Source organism: Daktulosphaira vitifoliae, unplaced genomic scaffold (genome assembly GCF_025091365.1).
Source record: "Daktulosphaira vitifoliae isolate Bord-2020 unplaced genomic scaffold, ASM2509136v1 Scaffold_1, whole genome shotgun sequence".
In the NCBI taxonomy this organism is placed as follows: Eukaryota; Metazoa; Arthropoda; class Insecta; order Hemiptera; family Phylloxeridae; genus Daktulosphaira; species Daktulosphaira vitifoliae.
In genome coordinates this window covers 83,606,525-83,627,910 of record NW_026099572.1, presented here as the reverse complement: position 1 = coordinate 83,627,910, position 21,386 = coordinate 83,606,525, and the positions used below count along the sequence as shown (strand labels likewise).

The 21,386-nt window shown below is 24.6% G+C and overlaps 1 protein-coding gene across 5 annotated transcripts; it reads left to right on the top strand.

Annotated features, from left to right (window-relative positions):
• The first annotated feature begins 10,298 nt into the window (after window positions 1-10,298).
• LOC126902975 (pendrin-like) lies at window positions 10,299-21,244 on the top strand. Of its 5 annotated transcripts, none has more exons than XM_050680841.1 (3): window positions 10,299-10,402; window positions 18,039-18,928; window positions 19,944-21,244. In XM_050680841.1, exons 2-3 carry the CDS (start codon window positions 18,065-18,067, stop codon window positions 21,027-21,029), a joined length of 1,950 nt encoding a protein of 649 aa, XP_050536798.1. In that variant the 5' UTR covers window positions 10,299-10,402; window positions 18,039-18,064; the 3' UTR covers window positions 21,030-21,244. The 5 variants fall into 5 exon arrangements, with proteins under 5 accessions (XP_050536798.1, XP_050536792.1, XP_050536787.1 ...); XM_050680835.1 differs by lacking the exon at window positions 10,299-10,402 and adding an exon at window positions 11,083-11,156; XM_050680830.1 differs by lacking the exon at window positions 10,299-10,402 and adding an exon at window positions 12,824-12,957.
• Window positions 21,245-21,386: the final 142 nt, after the last annotated feature.

The window sequence follows — 21,386 nt, the reverse complement described above, 5'->3', positions numbered from 1 at the left end:
GATGTAGAATTTACTTCTATTGTTCATTCATCTGAATCCCTTGTTTCAATAATTGATGATTTTCATCCTCCTTTAGAGTTAAATATAAAATTTATTGATCCCTTTTTACAAAATTCTTATGAACTTCCACTAGTGTATAATTTCAAAAATTGTGATTTCAATAAAATTTCTCTTTTTCTATCAAACATCGATTTTGAACTTAATCTGGACAATACTTTAACTTTTGAGGCTCAAATAAATAAATTTTATGAAATAATTTATCATGCATTCTCTTTATTTATACCCAAAACAAAAATATTTAATAATTTTTCACCTGTTTGTGCAAATGCTGAGCTTAGAAAACTCATTATTGATAAGAAATGTGCTCATAAAAATTTAAACTTAGTCATTCTCATCAAGATTATCTTATTTTCTCTAACCTCCCCAAGAAATGCAAAAAATTAATATCTCTCTCCCATACACAATTTATCACAGATTTAGAAAACAGAATCCAAACAAATATTAAACCTTTTTGGAAATATATTAACTCACTGAAAAAAACTAATAATGTAGTACCAGATTGCGTTAAATATCTTCAAACATCTATGAAACAGTTCAATTATTTGCCAACAACTTTTCCAGTGTTTATGATACTGACTCAAGAATCTTTAATGAAGAGTCCCAAGAAAATTTAAATACGTCTTTAATGAATAATATAAATGTTAATTTAAGCTCCATGTCTATTGATCAAAATGAAATTCAAGAGTTATTAAATAATTTAGATATGAATGCGAGTACGGGACCAGATGGTGGACCATCAATATTTCTAAAATTGTGTAGTTTTGTATTAATTAAGCCACTTTATTTAATTTTTAACAGATCTTTAAATTTAGGTTATTTTCCCAATATATGGAAAAAATCTTTTATCACACCAGTACACAAATCAGAAGATAAGCATAATGTTTCAAATTATAGACCAATTTCTAAATTATCACATATACCTAAAATATTTGAAGCGATTATAACAAATAAATTAACTAAACTAATGTCGCCATATGTCGTAATATGCTCAATGCTTTGCATTACGCATCTTACAATTATTAATAAAAATGTATAATCTGTATTTTAAATAACTTGTAAACAAACAAATGATTTATCTGTAATAACAAATACGATGTGTCAACACAATTTCTTATTATTTATTTATATATGTTATCTCAATATAATTATCATGTAATGTATAATAAATACAATAAACTAAAAAGATCACTAAAAGCGCTGACAACAATATCCCTGGATTGGGGGTACTATCATTTTACTATAAAAAGCACTGAAATCCTTTCAGACTAGAGAGAGAGTCAGGGAGAGACTCTAGAGAGACTCCAAGGAGTGATAGCGAGCGAGAGAGTTCGTTTTCTCCGAATTGAAATAAGAATAAAAAGAAACAATTATCAGTCACAGCCCTGTGTTGTTGTCGGCTGACTTTTACGCGTTTTATTTATATATGAAAAGAACTTGTTTTAATTATTTATCTTTTGAAGAAGTGCGAATTAAATACTTTTAAACATATATAAACATATCGAGATATTTATCAAATCATTTTACAGCAATTTGCAAGAATAAAAGAAGTAAGTAATTTTATGTTATCCCAATTATTTGGAGTTAATAAATTTGAGTAAAGGATGACAAAGCAATAGATCATTTATTAAATTAATATCTTAAAGTGTCAATTTTGACTGGTTGGTTAAAGAAGTTATACATAATCACGTTATATGGTATTCGTGGACTGGCTCTGCCGTCTCGTTGCCGAGGTATTCGTGAACTGGCTTCGCCGTTTCGTTGCCTCTTAGTTAGAACATTAGAAACTAACCAGACAAAAGTTTATTCTACCTCTATAAGAGGAACTTAATATATATTTTTATATCTACTTGTCTTTGTCGTTCTAAACCCTCGAACCATACGACCCCGATAGAACCACAACATCAGGTTCTCACTAAGCTCAAATATTTATCTTTCATTATTTATATTTTACCAACACTGCCTAATATATATATTTGAATTATAACACATATATCTGTAAAAATCAACATGGATTTAGATCTAAAATGTCAATCTCAACAAATTTATTACTTTTTCATTCAAAGATACTTGATTCTCTTAATGATTATGTCCAATTAGACTCAATATACACCGATTTCCAGAAAGCTTTTGATAAAGTAAATCATAGCCTACTTTTAAATAAATTAGTTTCTTTCGGAATCCACGGTAGTTTTTTGGGTTGGATAAAATCCTATATTAGTTCAAGTACTCAAGCAGTAAAATTATCCTTTCATGTTTCAAATAATTTTTTAGTTAATTCTGGAGTGCCTCAAGGTTCACATCTGGGCCCTCTCCTATTTATATTATTTATAAATGATCTCCCTGCAATATTTGATGGCTCAGTTGAAGTTCTTTTATTTGCTGATGATGCTAAGATTTTCTCAAAAATTAGATCTCTAGACGATACATTAAAATTACAATCGAATTTGATAATTTTGCAAATTGGCGCCATCAAAATCGCCTACCTTTAAATATAAGTAAATTTAATGTTATGGCTTTTTCTAGAATAGATAATGAAATCAAGTGTAATTATAAAATAGATAACTGCCTTATAACGCGTGTCAATTCTGTTAGAGACCTAGGAATTGTTATTGAAAGTAAAATGTCTTTTTCAATACATATTAATACCATTATTAAAAAAGCCTTTAAAATGTTAGGGTTTTTAAATAGAAATACGAATAATTTTAAAAACTTTAATACATTCAAAACATTATTCTTTTCTCTAGTCAGACCTCACCTTGAATTTGGTTCTATAGTCTGGTCTCCAAGTTATTCGTCATATAAAACGGAAATTGAAAATGTTCAGTATAAATTTTTTAAATTTTTGTGTTATAAATTGAATAAACCTATAATAACCAATTTACATAACTCGGTTTTTGGATTTACTAGTTGTGAACAATAAAGAAATGTAGCGGATATTATGTTCATATTTGATTTACTAAATAATCTTATTGATTCCCCGGAATTGTTATCTATGATTGGTTTTATAACACCAAATCATTGTTTAAGAAAATCGAATTTGTTTCATATACCATTTTATAAAAATAACTACAGTTCCGCATCTTTTTTTCCTAGAGCCCTCTCATTATGTAACGTTATAGCTGATCACATAGATTTCTTTTTTATGTCACGAGATTTTTTCAAACAATATGTATATATAGGTTTAAATCTAGTACTAAATTAAATATTGTGTTCTTATTATAAGATAAATGTATTATTAGATTAAATGTTTGAAAATTGTTGCATTTCGTTTGCAAAATTCATAATATTATATGATATTAAGCTAATTATTTGTTTTTAATTTATTTATGTTTTACAATATTTAATTATTAATTTNTTATTTGTTTTTAATTGATTTATGTCTTACACTATTTAATTATTAATTATTGATAACACATTTTATTGTATTCATAATTTATTCTATATTATTATTATTATCATTATTACCTATTTGTTGTTGACTCATAATTGTCATGTAAACTTTATACTTATTGTATTATAAATATTACTAAAGGGTACCTACCTGTTAAAATATATATAAATATAAATATAAATATAAATATACGCGTTGTAAAAAATATTTGAAAAAGTGAACGAATTAATACCGTCTCACATTCCATAACCGTTACTACGATTCTGAATAAAATTAATTATAAAAATGTATTACGTCGGCCTCATTATGTTGCTCCGTGACATTGACCTTAAAGGGAAAAGGAAGATCATCGAAGACAATTGTAGTGATTACTGTTAACTATTATGATTATTACTTCCTACAGACGGTACGGCGTTCCGGTTGAGCACCCTGCGCACAGTACTGCTACTAACAAACTGTAGCCAATCAAATGTCCATCAGACTAAAGGATACGTCGAATCGAAAACAATTAATTAACGTGTACATACTTGTGTAAACTGACACCGTCGCTTCGATGCAAATCTTTAGATAGTGTTTAATTTAAAAAAAATTGTGGATTATTTCAAAAGCTACATGATCTGCTAGTTCCTTATTAATATCCTAATTAAGATAAAGTCTGTCGAATGAAAAAGGGATTATTAAAAAATATTATAAAGTTAAAAATGTAAAAAATGAAATCGAGAATTTTCACACAATAATAGCATTCGGTAGCCATTTTCACCGTAAAAACAAAATGAAGTCTGAAATTTTTTTTTTTCAAATTAAAGTATATTACATAAGCTTCAATTTAGGATATATATAAAAGTGTCAGATCTTCCGGAACACTTTCAAAAGTTAAGTTGAAAAAGTTCTACTTTCTATATGCATTTTTTATATTTGAAGCCCCCCCATATATAGGGAAATAGTCTGATTTAAAAAAAAAGTATATCCAATGAAAGATGTATATAAATACTACTTCTCATGAAAAAATTGTATTGATCCATACATTTTTTAAAAAGTTATAGCACTTTAAAGTAAAAAATGTAAATTATAAAATCGAAAATTTTCACACAAAAATAGCATTTGGTAGCCGTTTTCACCATGAAAACAAGTCCAAAGGTCAATTTTTTTTTTTTTAAATTAAAGTGCATTACATTATCTTTAATTTAAGATATATATTAAAGTGTCAGACCTTCCGGAACATTTTCAAAAGTTAAGTTGAAAAAGTTAATTTTTTGTAAAAAAGTTGTCATTTTAAATCCCCCCCTGTGGGCAGGTTAAGTGTCAGATTTACAAAAAAAATATACCAAATGATAAGTAAAGACATCAAGCATCTATATAAAAAAAAATTATATTGATATGTTCATTTTTGAAAAAGTTAGAGCATTATTAAGTTAAAAATATAAAAAAAAATTATTTTACAAAAATCGTAATTTTTTATTAACTTTGATGTCAACTTTCACCACGAAGACAAGTCCAGAGGTCAAATTTTTTTTTTTTAAATTAAAGTATATTACATTAGCTTTAATTTAAGATATATATAAAAGTGTCAGACCTTCCGGAACATTTTCAAAAGTTAAGTTGAAAAAGTTAATTTTTTGTAAAAAAGTTGTCATTTTAAATTCCCCCCTGTGGGCAGGTTAAGTGTCAGATTTACAAAAAAAATATACCAAATGATAAGTAAAGACATCAAGCATCTATATAAAAAAAAATTATATTGATATGTTCATTTTTGAAAAAGTTAGAGCATTATTAAGTTAAAAATATAAAAAAAAATTATTTTACAAAAATCGTAATTTTTTATTAACTTTGATGTCAACTTTCACCACGAAGACAAGTCCAGAGGTCAAATTTTTTTTTTTCAAATTAAAGTATATTACATTAGCTTTAATTTAAGATATATATAAAAGTGTCAGACCTTCCGGAACATTTTCAAAAGTTAAGTTGAAAAAGTTAATTTTTTGTGAAAAAGTTGTCATTTTAAATCCCCCCCTGTGGGCAGGTTAAGTGTCAGATTTACAAAAAAAATATACCAAATGATAGGTAAAGACATCAAGCATCTATATAAAAAAAAATTATATTGATATGTTCATTTTTGAAAAAGTTACGGCAGTTTTTAGTAAAAAAAATTGAAAAAATTTCGAAAATTAGCGATTTTTAAATTTGTAATTTTTTTGGAGGTTTCCCCCATTTACGGGGAACGAGGGAAATTTTTTCAATTTTGAAGGGTAATGTCTTCGACTAGATACGATTTGTGATCTTTTGACGTATCGTTGAAAGAAATCCGTTCGGTGAGAGCTGAGAAAAAGTGGTAACAGACACAAAAAAAACACATCTTAGTAAAACCAATATCTTCTCAGCTTCGCATCGAAGCTAAAAATTAACTTTTATTGTATTACGTTCGTTTATGGTGGTTAAGTAGTACCGTTGAGTTTGCTGACTCAAGACCAGTGAGCTGGCGTACTTTTTTTGGGGGATGGAATTCCAAACGTCTACACACCAGTAGTGCTCTATTTTTTCTGTCAGTTAGTGCGGACTGTCACCTGAGAAGTAATCGTGACACGCGTAATTAGTCACGTACTATAACGCGAGTGAATAATGTATGGTCTCGATCGACGACATCTGTCGAGGAAGATTTGTTGTAAAGCATTTTATATTTTACAATATCACGCAGCAATGCAAGTGTGTCTTGTAGGGCTGGAAGATTTTATTTCTTTCTTGTTAACGTTTTACTATATTCAGTTGCTTAATTTATATATATATATATATATATATATATATTAGGGTGACCCTTAGCTACATGAGAGGTTTTTTTTTAAATATTTGTAAGTGTCAATCCCTAGAATTATTCGAATACATGAAAAAATAAATTGTACAACATTTGGAGACGATTGGTCAACTCTAAGCTCTAACTCTAATTCTTGACATAATGTGCTTTTATTGCAATTAAGAAAACAACGCCGGTATTCTGTAACAATCTGTATTAGGTATTGTTTTTGTGCTTCGTCTTTTGTTAAAATATTATATTATACTCTTCTAATCCAAATTAAGTAATCCAATGTTGATTTTGGTATTAAATGCACTGCGTATACTATTTACACTATACGTCATATAGTCAATAAGATTACTTACAAAAAACGATTCAAATTTTAAATAATATGATTTAATTACACAAAGTCTATGACTGATCTTACTTGTAAAAGATTCTAAACACTCTATATTGTATTAAAAATATAATTATAATCTATCCTTATTAAATTTTTTACGTTTCTTTAAATAAGTATTTTTTTTTTTGAGAAATAGAGTATATTTTATTGAGAGATCGACACCAATATTTCTTAAATCTTTCTATGACCTGGCCAAAACAAGATTCAAAAATATTTATATTTATGTAAAAAATTTATCAAGGCGTAATTATGGTGGCCCAATGGTGTCCCGGCGCTAGCGCCTTAAAAAGATGCGGCACAATAATCACCAAGACAAAAATTAAACACTAAAAGTATACTCGTAAGTTTCTTTGCGCTGTCCGCCGGCACGATGTTCGTTAAAGCAAAGACATTAAGCTCAAAGACTAGCTACCCAATACACATAGGCTTACAAATATATTCTAACCTAATATACTTATTTCTAGAAAAATATTTAGTTGCAACCCTTACTCTGTCCTCCGTCGTGATGTTCGTTAAAGCAAAGACATTAAGCTCAATGACTAGCTAACCAGTAAGTATAGAGTTGCAATACACTTATTCCAATAAATCTATTAATAAATTAATTTAATTCTCAGGATTGACTGAGAAAATTGTGACCTTTATCTCTGTCCACCAGCACGATATTCGTTAGAATAAAGACATTAAGCTCAGAAACCCAACCCAATAAGAAAAGCTCACAATAGATTTTTATTATTAAATAAAAATTTTAAGTTGGGTTAGATTTATTATTAAAATAAAATAATTAAAGAAAAATTTAATGTTTAAAATATTATTTGATATTTATATCCATAATAAGAAAAATAAAACATTATTATTTAATGAACATATTACATTAAATTAAAAAAGAAGAATTAAAGTGGTAAAAGAAATATTAAAAATAGTTAGTAATTTTTTTAAAGTATTTTGTTACTTAAAATAATAGTTCTTAATAAAATACGAGAACAATATATTTTATGTATGAAATACAGACAAGTCAACTTTTTTAGAATTTTATCTTGCCATAATGACATAATTTGTATAGTAACTCAAAATAAAAGGAGAAAATTATTAAGAAGATTTTTATTAGTAATCAAAGGATAATTTATTAAAATTATTTATATTTGTTGGTATTATATGAGCATGAGAATAATTGAGTTACTATAATATTTATTGAATAAAGAAAATGATATAATATAATTTTCTCTCGGGATATGAGTACGAGGGTATATGAGAAGATGTAAAATATAGAAAAACAAAGTGATGTTTGAAAATTTATTAATATAATAATAATTTTAAATAGAAATTATTGTGATTAATTATCACACATAGATCCAACAACGCCACTCGTACCAGTAGTTATCTAGGCTTGTGCTGACTGTGAGTCGAGTCAATAAAAACCTCGAGTAGTATAGGAACCACAAGTGGGTTCTCTATCTTCGCAAGAGAGTCTTTATTAGTATTGACCACACAGGTAAACCACTCAAAGATTAGACTAGGCTGGCTCACTTCGTACAAACGTTATTGATTCTCTTTATTTATTTAGACAATATTTTATTCTAGAGATCACTTTACTTTTTCTGGTTTCCTACTTAATTTATGTACTCATTATATTTACTTTGAATTTACCTTAATAATTTTAGGGNATTATATTTACTTTGAATTTACCTTAATGATTTCAGGACTAATGTTGAAAAAATGAATATACTTCAATTTTCTATGTAAAATCGTATTTTGTCAAGCCACTTCTTGCATTCGTTAAAAGTTCATAAGGTGAAGTAGTAGAGAGTGAGATTGACAGTTTTTATGCCCTTTTATATTAAATTTAATTCATCTATCTATGCAAGAAGTGTCACGACCTTTTACTATTATCTGTTTATTACTCAATTTGTGTTATTTATTACATATTATTTTACTTAAAATAGATAATTTGTCACAACTAAAGAATTTCTTATAATTATTACAGTAGATTTATATCAATGTATTTTTAGACATATTTCTTGGAATAGCTTAAAGTATTAACATGAATGATATTTTTAATTTTATGACTAATTGATACTAACATATATACTACTGAATAATGAGTGGTGTATGTATTATAACATTTGAGAAAAATGTAATGGGTTGCAAAATTGTTTAATTTATCTAAGAATTGATGTTTTGATATCCTCAAACTTAAACAAAGATAAAAATGAGCTAAACATATATGAGGTCTTAAAAAATAAACTCATTTTCTCAAAACAAATATACATTCTTGGCATAAACTATACATTATTAAAAACATTTAATATTCACAAATACCGAACTATAAAAAAATTATACATTGAAATATAAATATTTAAATAATTTTTATAATACATTCCATTTAAAACAAAAATTTACTTTAATCCATAATAAAATTTGAGTCATCGGATATTTTTAAGGATCGTTAAAGTACTCTTTTTCTACTCTAGCTTTTTTCAATGGTCAAAAACGCGACTCTTTACAATCCAGTAATTACGCCAAATGATAAGAAACTTTTTTTAGTACTATGAATGATTATATGAGAAAAATTTCTAAATGCACTGCTACTCACGTCAAATTGTTAAACCAATTTTATTTTTAACCATATTTAAAAGTATTATTAAAAAGTCAAAAATTCATTTTTAAAATTGGATTTGTGAAAAATCTAGCAGGTATACTATCGTATGACAAAATTTGACAACACTTTTAACCTTAAAAATTTGCAAAAATCGCAAGACAAAAAAATCAATATTTAAATTATATTTAATCGCACTACTAGAAAGACAAAAAAACATCAAATGATACACGTAGAATTTTTTAAGTGCTTAAGAAAACTATTGACATACTGTAAAAATTGAGTTACAAATCTACTTAAGTATAAACAGTAGAGTTTTTTAAATTCATCTCTTTTGAAAATTTCTCATAAACTTTTCAATTAAATTATCGTAGTTCTTCGGAATATGAATAAATATGAGATTGGTTTGCTATTTTATGTAGATAACAGTGTATCGCTGCTATAACTATATGTTATTAACAAATTATATATAGTTATGACATTATATTGTAAAATATTATATTGTACATTCAATTATACTGTATTATTCAATATTACATAATATTAAAGAACCCTTATTTTATTTAACAAAATAATTAATTCAATTGTTTATACATTTAAAATTTACATTTAACATTTATATACATATAATATATATATATTATATATATACATTTAAACATTTTTAATTTTTAAAAAATTTAATCTTATAGTTCGTTAAAAACCCTTTTGAAATGAAAATTGAAATAAATTAATATTGTGGCGCTCACTAACGTCATTTCAATGAACTTTTTAAGGGTTGTTACAAAATCTTAATAAATAGAAAGAGGGCGCTCTTGTGATCTTGATGAATAGTTCGAGGCAATTGACATATATTTATTTGATAATTGAATAGAAATTTTAACTATAATAATGATTAAACATGTCCATAAATATTACTGAAAAGGACGCTAAAAAAATGAAAAATTAATTTATAGTAAAAGTAAATCATCAAGTTTTTAAATTTTACAACGGAGGTCTCGACATCGGAGAACTGCTATAGAAACTTAAGAAATACTCATCAAATCGATTTTCAATTGTAAGTAATAAATATTTTTAGTCGTGCAGAGTAGTGTTTTTAATATAAAAATTATTAACTATAGTAGTAACTCACTTCATTTTTATGGAAAGAACTGTATAAAGGAGTCATCTTAGGTAAGTGGTGATTATCTTAGTGAAATTTCTTCTTTTTTCCCTCGCCTTATTCTCAACTATTTAGGGTAGGCTACGCAGTTTATTTGTATTTTTTTTATCTTATTTAAATTTAAGGAGAATAATTTATCAATTATAAACCTTATATAATGGTGTTTTTAACTTGAGACTAGTTCACGAATAGACATTAATCTATATTCCATGTATCTTAATTTCACTTAAACAAAACACTCGACCAAATATACAGTTGAACTATAATTACTATTAATTTCAATTATTTTAAAAAGATTTTTTTTACTATCAAGTTTACTTGTATTTTTAGTTGCGTGTCCAAGTATATTAACTTATTGTTAGTTTTATTAACAATATTGTTAAATTTGTTTTTTCATTAATTTTTATGATTATAATAACAATAAAAGATAATAAATATCTGAGGTTTCTTTTGCTTTATAAATTAAGATAAAGTTATTATTTCAAGGTTTCGAGAGAATTATGAGTGAACAATAATTATAATTATTTTTGTTCTTTAACGCACCTATTTTACAAAATAATTTTAATTACTACATTGAAATTTAATGAAATAATTTGTTCAAATTTAATTTTATATAATTAAACACATTTTAGATCATTTGAATTTTACTTAAATAGATTTTTTTGCAAGTTTAAAATTATTATTGAGGTCAGTTTATGTGCAAGCTTTATGATAACTGAAAGGATTTATATTTACTTTCTATCTTTAGAGATAAACATTAAAATTGTGAGTATTTAATTTTTTTTAATAGATATAATAGGAATTGTACTAACATTTATTAAACAGTAGATAAAATATATAATATATAATTATATTTAACACATAAACCGCCATTTAAATAAAATTGTAACAGTATAACTGAAATGTCTGATTTTTATTTTTAAATAATATACCAATAAACTATTGAATTTTTAAATTACTTAAATTAATTTGACTACTTTATTATAATAGTTAAGTATTTAAACAAATATCAATAAATATTTTACATTTATGAATACAATAAGCAAGTAAATCAAATTAAGACATTTTTATGAACTTCAAATTGCAGCAGTTTAAAGTTATACAAAAATAAATATTAGTAAAATAAAAATTAATACATATAATATTGATACAAATTATAGATGTTGAATAATTAAAATACATTGATAAAATTAAAAAATTAAATAATTATTTAATAAATCAGCTATTTAATTAAATTATTCTTTATAATAAATTTCCTATTTATTAATTCATTCAACTAATTGAAATAAATCGTTTAGTTTCAATTATTATATTATTATTTATAGTATAATGTATACAATATATTTATATTATATAACTATATAATATAAAAATAATATAGCATAACTTAAAGTTTAATAATTTAACAAGATAATTCATAATTTGAATTACTAGCAAAATTAATTAATTTTTTATGCAAAAATGTTGTAAGTACTTCAATTAAAAAAGAATTAATAAATAAATTAAAATATCAAATTACCGTATTAATAGTCATACTTAAGTGAATTATATAGTCTCTTCAATAGTCAGATAAAGACCTACAGGTGTTATTGATAAAAAAAATTATTATAACTTAAGAGTAATACTACAATAGACGTCTTTTAAAATAAATTTAATCTTTTAAATATATAGTTCCACTAATTCCTTAGAATATCTCAAAATTTTACGTTAAGTATATTGTGAAAACTAAGAGCGTGTAAAATAAAAATATTTAATACATAAATTAAAAATTATTTTTGCATTTCATACCCAATTTTATTTTAGAAAAATTATTTTCCAAAGTAATATCTATGAACATTTTTCAAATTATTTATCATTAAAAAAAAAAAAAAAATTTAGTATATCTTAGTTAACCTTTCTTTTTAATAATTCGTGTAATTATAATTCATACAATTTAATAATGTTAAGTTGAACTTTTATTATTTAATCACTAAAAAAAAAATAACAATACTATTTGAAATGGATACGTTTATTATTTATGCAATTGCTCATGTAGACACTGTCAACATAAGTTTTCTTTTTAAATATTAATTTTACTTATTATATCAGTTTAAATTATATGCACTTTGCTGTGTAACTGTCGAAATATATTTGTTAACTATTGGTGAAATAATTATGACGTGTAATAATAACAATAAATCGATAAAATTATTAATACGTTCGTAATTAGACGTGTTTTCTTTGCTTGTAAAGTAAAATTCGTGTTCATAATATAATTACACCGAAGTATTACTTAACAAGATATATGCATATATGTTTTCGTAATTGTTGAAACAGTAACTCATGATGTTATATCAGTTAATATGCTACACTTGTGCTTTTATGTTCCTTTGTATTATCTTATTTTTCTTTTACTCCTATGTAAAAAGACAAATAGTATTAATAAAATGATAAGTAATATACCTAATTATAAATTTTCCTTCTGAGTAAATAAATTCAAAATACCTAGACATAGAATGGCTATAGTATTGATAAATCAAGAAGTATTGTTTTTGGATTATCTTTGGAGTAATACATTAAAAATTTGGTAATGTAAAACTTTGTAAATGCAGTTAGTAAAATCACAAAATTTATTTTGTCAGTTATATATTTATTTTTTAAAGAAAATTAGAGTTTTAATATTATTTTTGCATGTAATCCAAATTAATTAGTTTGAAAAGGTAAATTAGTAACTTATATTTTTATAAATTATTTAAAAAATGAATTTACTATATTATATGTATAAGTGTTCTACGGTGATTTACTAATTTTTATATTAGTTTATATAGTCAAATTAATAAATCAAAGTAGGATACTCTGAATATAATAATATTTCATAATCTTTTTATATTTGTAAGAGTACATTAGTAGATTTTTCTGGTATTTTTTATTTAATTTAAGTTGCTAAGTATGAAAAAAACTGTATGGAGTACATTACAAATAAAAAAGCACAATTCTTGGTGCAATATTTTGTCCTTTAATATTTAAAATGTTCTCTAAATATTTTAAAACAAATAAATTAAATTTTATTTGAGAAATCCTTAATATATTTTACAATTGCAGAAAAATAATTATTATGCTTAAAAACAATACTGAATTATTATTCAATTATGACGACAAAAAACAAAACAATTAAAAAACACACTTTTCTTTCATTATAAGAACTATTGAAACCTTAAAGGTACCAAAAACATTATGTTTACTTATAACTAAAATTTAATAGTTTTATTTTTTTTAAATACTATTGGTAATTAAAAAATAACCAAGTATGGATTCGGCACGTACATGATATAGTATTCTTTATCTTTAAGTCATTCAGTAATGATTATAAAGGTTTTATTTTCGTGAATAAATTCAATATATTAATTTCATAATTTTCAAACTCATTATGTATTTACGATTCCTATTAAAATTATATATTTTAAGTATTATTTAGATGATGTTTCGCAAGTCTGTCCGCTTTATTTAAAACGAATTAAGTTTTCATAGGTCTCCTATTTTTTCCTCATCTTCATCACATCTACTTGGGGTCGGCCACCCTTATCCTAAACTTCCACTTGACACGATCACCCACATCATCTACGCACACATTAGTCATCCTCATATCAGATTTAATAACATCCCTCCATCTTTTTTTTTAGTGTTTCTTAATCTCTACTTTCTTTAACATTAAATTCAATAATTGTTTTACAGCTTCCGCGTGATTTTTAAATCATTTTTCTCATCCTAGTTGTTTTTATAGGTATAATTAGAATACATTTTTGGGGGATATTAAATTGATTATTAATCTACATTAAATTTTTTTTATATAATAGTATATATTTTTGAAGAGGTAAATTCTTTGTCTGAGGGGTTTGGTTGGATTTATGCTTTTATTTTTATTTTTACAAAACTAAGATTTTTTAAGTGAAAATAAAAAGTATTAAAAATATATTAATTTATGTCTCTTTTAATTTTCCTTATAAATAATTTAGAAATTAAAGGAAAGTACTCTTATAGTCACTTTTGATGAAATATTTCGAGACTATAAAGTTTTACTATACATCTATATCATTTATTACGTTCATAAACTAGTACACAAAATTTAAGGTTCAATATATTAATACTTTATAAATTTCATCTGTTGAAGAAATATATAAAATTAAAGTAAAGACGGACGAATCGGTAACTCAGCAGTGCTTGATGCGTACTGGGTCGGGTTCGAAACTCGGTTATGGTTAGATTCATTTGAGAGATCAGTTCGGTAATTGGAGTCGTCATCTCTCTCTTTGGCAACAAACTAGACACTCTTTGGGAAGATCGCTATAGGCCTGTGAAGCGAATTTTATACAATTTTATACATTTTATACAATGTGATTTTTTTACCATAACCCACTCAATTACTTGCAGAATAAATATAATTTAAATATATTTTTTTTTTTGGTTTTCTTTAGTTATACATTATTCTTGAATTATTAACTAAAAAATACTTTTTAAGATCATCCCTTATGTCTTGTAGAAGTGTCAATTTTGATTTTTAAATGGGAATACATATTTTTAATTTAATAAAATGTTCGGGGTTTTAATTCAATAGTAAATGACATTTAAATTTTTTATATAACCTTATTAGTTATATTAGTTAGTTTATCAGCTATTTGGTTTTTTATAACGTCGCTGTCACAGTCACTGAGTGTTTAATGTCAATTATGACTATCAATAGATATACTTTCTGTATTGCCAGTTTGTGTATTTATAAACTCACAATAATGTGCCTTATTACCATTGATAATAAATGCTGTGTATCTACGAATATTAATATCATAAAAAACCAATTAGCTACCTGTATTTGTAATTCCTTGTGTATTATACATGTATATTAACTCAAAAATTGAAACTTTAAATGCTTATATCCAATAAACTAATAAAGTTACATTAAAAATTCAAATGCCATTTACTATTAAAATAAAAACCCAAATCTTTTATTAAATAAAAAATATGTTTTCCCATTAAAAAAAACAAAGTTGACACCCTTTCAGGACAAAAGCGATAATCTTAAAAAGTATTACATAGTTAATAATTAAAAAATAATGTGTAATTAAAGAAAACCAAAAAAAAAAAATATTTAAATTATATTTATTCTGCAAATAATTGAGTGAGTTATGGTAAAAAAATCTCATTGTATAAAATTAAAGTTATTTAAAAATAGACGGAGCCGCCAAAATGGCATACCATTTTAGAATTAAATTTGTCTATGACTAAAATTATGTACTCAATTTTGAAAATTTGAATTTAATTTATTTACAAATATTATTTTACAAAACAATTGAATTTAATTTAAAATAATTAAAAACACTGTATTAGGAAGAAGTGAAAATTAGAGGCTAGATAAATTATAAAAATTTTATTTTTTTTTTAATATTATACTTGAGACTAATATGTTGATTGAGATGTGCCAATTTTATTCAACAAGGTATTGTTCGGAATAACGTAAGATTTAGTAATTGTTAACTTAAGTATTGTTTTTGTTTACTCAAATAATGTCAATGTTAAACTTATTACAAGTGTCAATATTGTAAAAAACGTGTATGTTGATTTGAAGTATACTATCTTAACTTCCAATTATACAAATAATGAGTCGAGAACACGATACTTATGTTGGAAATATGAATTAAGATAAATATTGAAATCTAAATTTATGATTATTGTTCAATGAAATTTGTAGTATATTTTCAAAAATAAAAATTGTTAATTTTTTTTAAACCCATAGAAGATACATTTATTTTCAAACTATATTTTACACAATTATGTCCAAAAGTTATTTTATAATACAATTGAGACACATGTAGGTGGTATTTATAAAGTAAAATAAACAATTTTTATAACGGCGTAAGTGCAGTCATAAGTACACTGTGAGGTATCATTTTTATTTCGAGAGTCGTTAAAAATATAAATGGTTTTGGTCACAGTCGTAATTATTTTTTTTCGCTATCATAGTAATAATTATTTTGATAACTATGAAACATTAGCAGTGTAATCAAAAGTGTAGATGATATCCATTATATAATATATAACGTTTGTATATTATATAAACGTTTTATTTAGCTTAAGCCATTGAATGTTTTTCTAATTCTCGACATCAATTTTTTTTTTAATAATATTTGCTTAAAGTTAAAATCTTATCACATTTATCATTTAATAGATTTAATCAACGTTTAAATGTTATTTAAATTGCAAACAGTTAGTTTGCTGTAAAAGAATTTCTATTCTAAAGATATTTTTAATTTCACTCTATTAAAGTACTTCTATAAGAAATGTATTATTTTTAATAATAATATAAAATTAAAAAAAAAATAGTATAATATTATAATGAGTTTAATAAAAATAAAAATCAGATCTTTATAATCATTAGTTTTATTTTCAATAAAACTTTATACAGATTCATAATTTGTAATACTGTCTCAGAAATCAAACAAATCTTATATATTACTAAGTATTAACATACATATAAAAACTTTAAATTCATTAAACTTTGAAATTTTACTTTTATGCTCTATAAATTGTAAATAATCCTTAAAATTCGTCCATAAACATAATCAATGTACATATGGAAAGTACACGTTAAACTAAATTGTATTACGTTAATATGTGTATTCTTATCAACTTAATCCTTTTCATGTTAGCAAAACCATGTCAGTGTCAATTAAAACTACTTAGATTATCTAAAACATTGAAAGATTAACAACAGATAGTGCAATAATCACTAATCACGCCTTCCATTAATTATATTACCAACCTGATATTACTACTTTATCTTAAAAATAACAGATAAAATGAAGTTTCAGTGTAGATAGGTATTTAATATGTTGAAGAACGTTTACAAAATTATGTAGTTTGATATTTGGTACAGTTATATTTGGACGATATATATTTACAAATATTTGGGAGTTGATGTTAATTAATCAAGAAAAAGTCTTTCCTTTTAAATTTTTTGTTAATTTATAAATAATTTAAGCTATACTTAAGTATATATTTATTTCGTAAAATATTATTAGTTTTTGTGTTATCTATTTGTAGTGAATTAATAATTTTAATACTTTAAAGTTTACAGTAAAAATGAGTAAGTTTTATAAATTTATACCATGATACTTTATATTTATCACGCCAATAATGAAAGTAATATGGTATATTCGAGCACTTAAACTATATCTATAACTTAAGAGCTCAAAATATATATTTTGTTTAGTCTATTTTTTATTTATAATAATTAAAAATATTTAATGACTAAGAAGATTTGATAACATTTAATTTTTATAAAGATACTGTATCACCTCAATAAAGTTGTTTATATATTTATGATGTTAAAAATTGTATTCTAGTATCTAATAAATAATGATAGAATAATTACATTTATAAATATAATTTTAATTAGTTCAATGTGAAAAAATTACTTTACAATAATTTAATTTATCTTCTTCAATTTTTTTTTTCTGTTTATAAGAATATTAAAAAAATATTAATTGATATTTTAACCTATTTAAATGATCATTTTATTAAATAAAACATTTTAAAGGGTTAAAATTAAACGAACTTATTTTTAACTAATACCCATAGAATAACATATTTTAAGTACTTTATTATATATTTTTACAGGTAATTTAAATTACATACAAGATACTATGAATGGTAATCCTGAAATTATCACTCAAAGAAGTATTTACCAAATTGATACAGTAAATAATGAAAAGAGTAGGCCTGTTAATAAAAAACACAAGAAAAAACGAAAATGGTCTGATAACATTCGATCTACTCTACCAATAATCGATTGGTTATTTTTGAATTATAATTGGTCTGGATGGCTTATGGAAGATACTATGTCTGGAATTACAGTAGCTGTACTAAATATACCTCAAGGAATGGCATACTCTATTTTGGCAAATGTCGAACCAACGGTTGGCTTATATATGGCCGTTTTTCCGGTTTTAATATATGCAATATTAGGAACATCCAAACACATATCTTTAGGTGTGTTGTCCGTCACTTGTCTGATGACTGGTAAAATAGTTTCTGAGTATGCTAATGACCTTGCTGATGAACCCACAGGATATTCAGAATTGCAAGTAGCAACCGCTGTCACTATGGTGGTTGGTATTGTACAGCTTTTGATGTACGTATTTCGTTTGGGCTTCATATCAACTATCTTATCAGATACTTTAGTCAGCAGTTTTACCGGTAGTGTTTCAGTTATAGTACTCACTTTACAATTTAGAGAACTCTTAGGAATAGAAGCTGATCGAAGACAAGGACTACTTCACGTACCTTTTACTTATTATGACTTTGTTGATTGTTTTCATACAATCAATTGGATAACCACCACAGCATCAATGATTACTATACTAACATTAGTTTTATATAACAAGTACCTAAAAGAAAAAATTAATAAAAAAACGTTCATTCCTATACCAATTGAACTAATTGTAACTATCATCAGCACTTTAATCTTTCAATTCACCACTATCGCCCAAGATCATCATATGAAATTGGTATGCAATATTTTTTTCTCGTGTTATAATAATATAACTTATTTGGAAAGTCTACTGTTTCAATTAAAATCTTTAATTTATTAGAATTAAGTAAAAAAATTGTATAAAAAATGATAAGTGTAGGTGTTATATTACTTAATATATTTAATAATTAATGATATCATTTAAAAATAATGTGATTTCATTCTAGTCCAATTATTTAAAAATTAAATCTATTTCTATCTAATTATATCAGTTATTTGTCATTTGATTCCCAAAATTTAGAGTATTATTATTATTTTCGTCCCTGTGGTATTGAGATAATTAAATATAAAATCTAAACCCATAAAAATAATCAATATTATATCTATATTAAAGTCGTTTTTTCAGAAACATTACTGATTTCTAATAAAACGAGTTTTTGTTTTTCTTTTAAGATGAAGTTACACGTTGCACAGAATAAATGTCAACGGTGACTAATATTTCATAAAAATACTAGTACCACGTCTGTTTTATGTTTAATTATAAACAGACATTGAAGTTATTATTAATTTTTCTAAAATTTTGTAACTACAGCTTTTAATAATTGTCAAATGATTGATTTATTCATTGTTAATACAATTTTAATTATATAATTTTTGGTGCACATTTTGAAAATAATTTCGATGAATTTGTTGACAGCTAAAAGTTGTCTCTTTTACTACTAGATTACAATAACTAAGGAAAAAACCTCATTTAAAGACAGAACTTTGATGGACTTTAAAAAATTATATTGAGAAAACCTTATCCCAGTAAGAATTAAAAAAAGAAAAGTTGTATTAAAAACATCTTTAAATTGAAATAATATAAAATTAAATCAATTGAAACTAAAATGACTTCTAAAAAATAATCGTATTTCAAAAGTCAGTCAATTCCTATTCTTAATAATTATACAAATAATTTTTAAAATACTCTATTCAATTTTGTATTTATAGAACATTATAATATATGCTCAATTAAATGTATAAATTGTAACCTTTGTTTAATTTTATTTTAGGTGGGTGAGATTAAATCTGGTTTACCTACTTTTGAAGTGCCTCCAGTCAAATTGTTTCAATCAGTATTATTTGACAGTTGTGTTATCGCCTTAGTAGCGTATTCATTTTCAATGTCATTAGCTCTACTTATGTCAGAAAAGATGAAGTATGAACTAGATAATAACCAAGAGTTATTGGCTCAAGGTATGAGTAACGTAATAGGATCGTTTTTTGCTTGTTTACCGTGTGCTGCATCACCTTCCCGTAGCGCCTCAATGCAAGCTATTGGAGGTAAGACTCAAATGGCTAGTATAGTGTCAGCAGGAATAATTGTAGTTATTTTACTATGGATTGGTCCTGTTTTTGAACCTCTTCCTCGCTGTGTATTATCTAGTATAGTAGTAGTGGCACTTAAGGGTATATTTATTAAAAGCTTTGATATTATAAAAATTTGGAAAAAATCAAAATCAGATAGTATTATATGGATTGTAACATACTTAACAGTTATTTTGTACGATATCGACATAGGACTATTAGCTGGAGTCGTTGTATCTTTAGTAGTAGTTTTATTTAAAAGTTTGTTGATTCAAATGCATGTATTAGGTCGAATATCCAATACTGACCTTTATGTAAATTTGGATACGGTTAGTAATGCTGTTGAAATACCGAATATTAAAATTATACAGTTCATAGGCAACTTAAACGTTTTAAATCGATATTCGTTCAAAAAGAAATCAACAGAAATAACAAAATTTGGAAGTATCAGCGATATATTACCATTAAATGATGTCGTTATAGCTGATAATTCGAATGGAAAAGTAAATAATAATAATGATTTACGAAAATGCGTGGTCATTGACCTTTCTGGTCTTCAATATATAGACTTAGCTGGAGCAAAAATGCTTTTGGATTTGACAAATTCTTTGATCTCTGACAAAATTGATGTATATATAGCGGCTATACCGATAAAACCTTATAACTTCCTCAGAGATTTTGATTTAAAAAATTTAAAATTGATTAAATTTTTTCCGACAGTACACGACGCCGTGTCATTCCATCTAAGTAACAACAACAATTTCAAATCTCTAAGTATTATCCTACCTTAAAATAATACAATGCTACTGAAATAATCATTATTTATATTAATTGTAATGATAATTGTTACTATTAATTGATATGTCAATATTGTAATTTATTTTTAAATTAATTAAGAGTTGTTAAAAATGTAAACATTTGTACAAATTATTATGTTGATTAATTGTATTTAAACTGTGATTACAATCTTTTTATACATATATTTGTTTAAAATATATTTTATTACACCAACTACGGATTCTAAGTATATTTTGACTTTTTAATAATATCTAACTGAATGTAATCAAAGATTTATATTAAAGATAAATAACAAAACAAAAAAGTTTGTATGGAATACAAAATGTATAATAACTAGTTGTTTGTAAAGA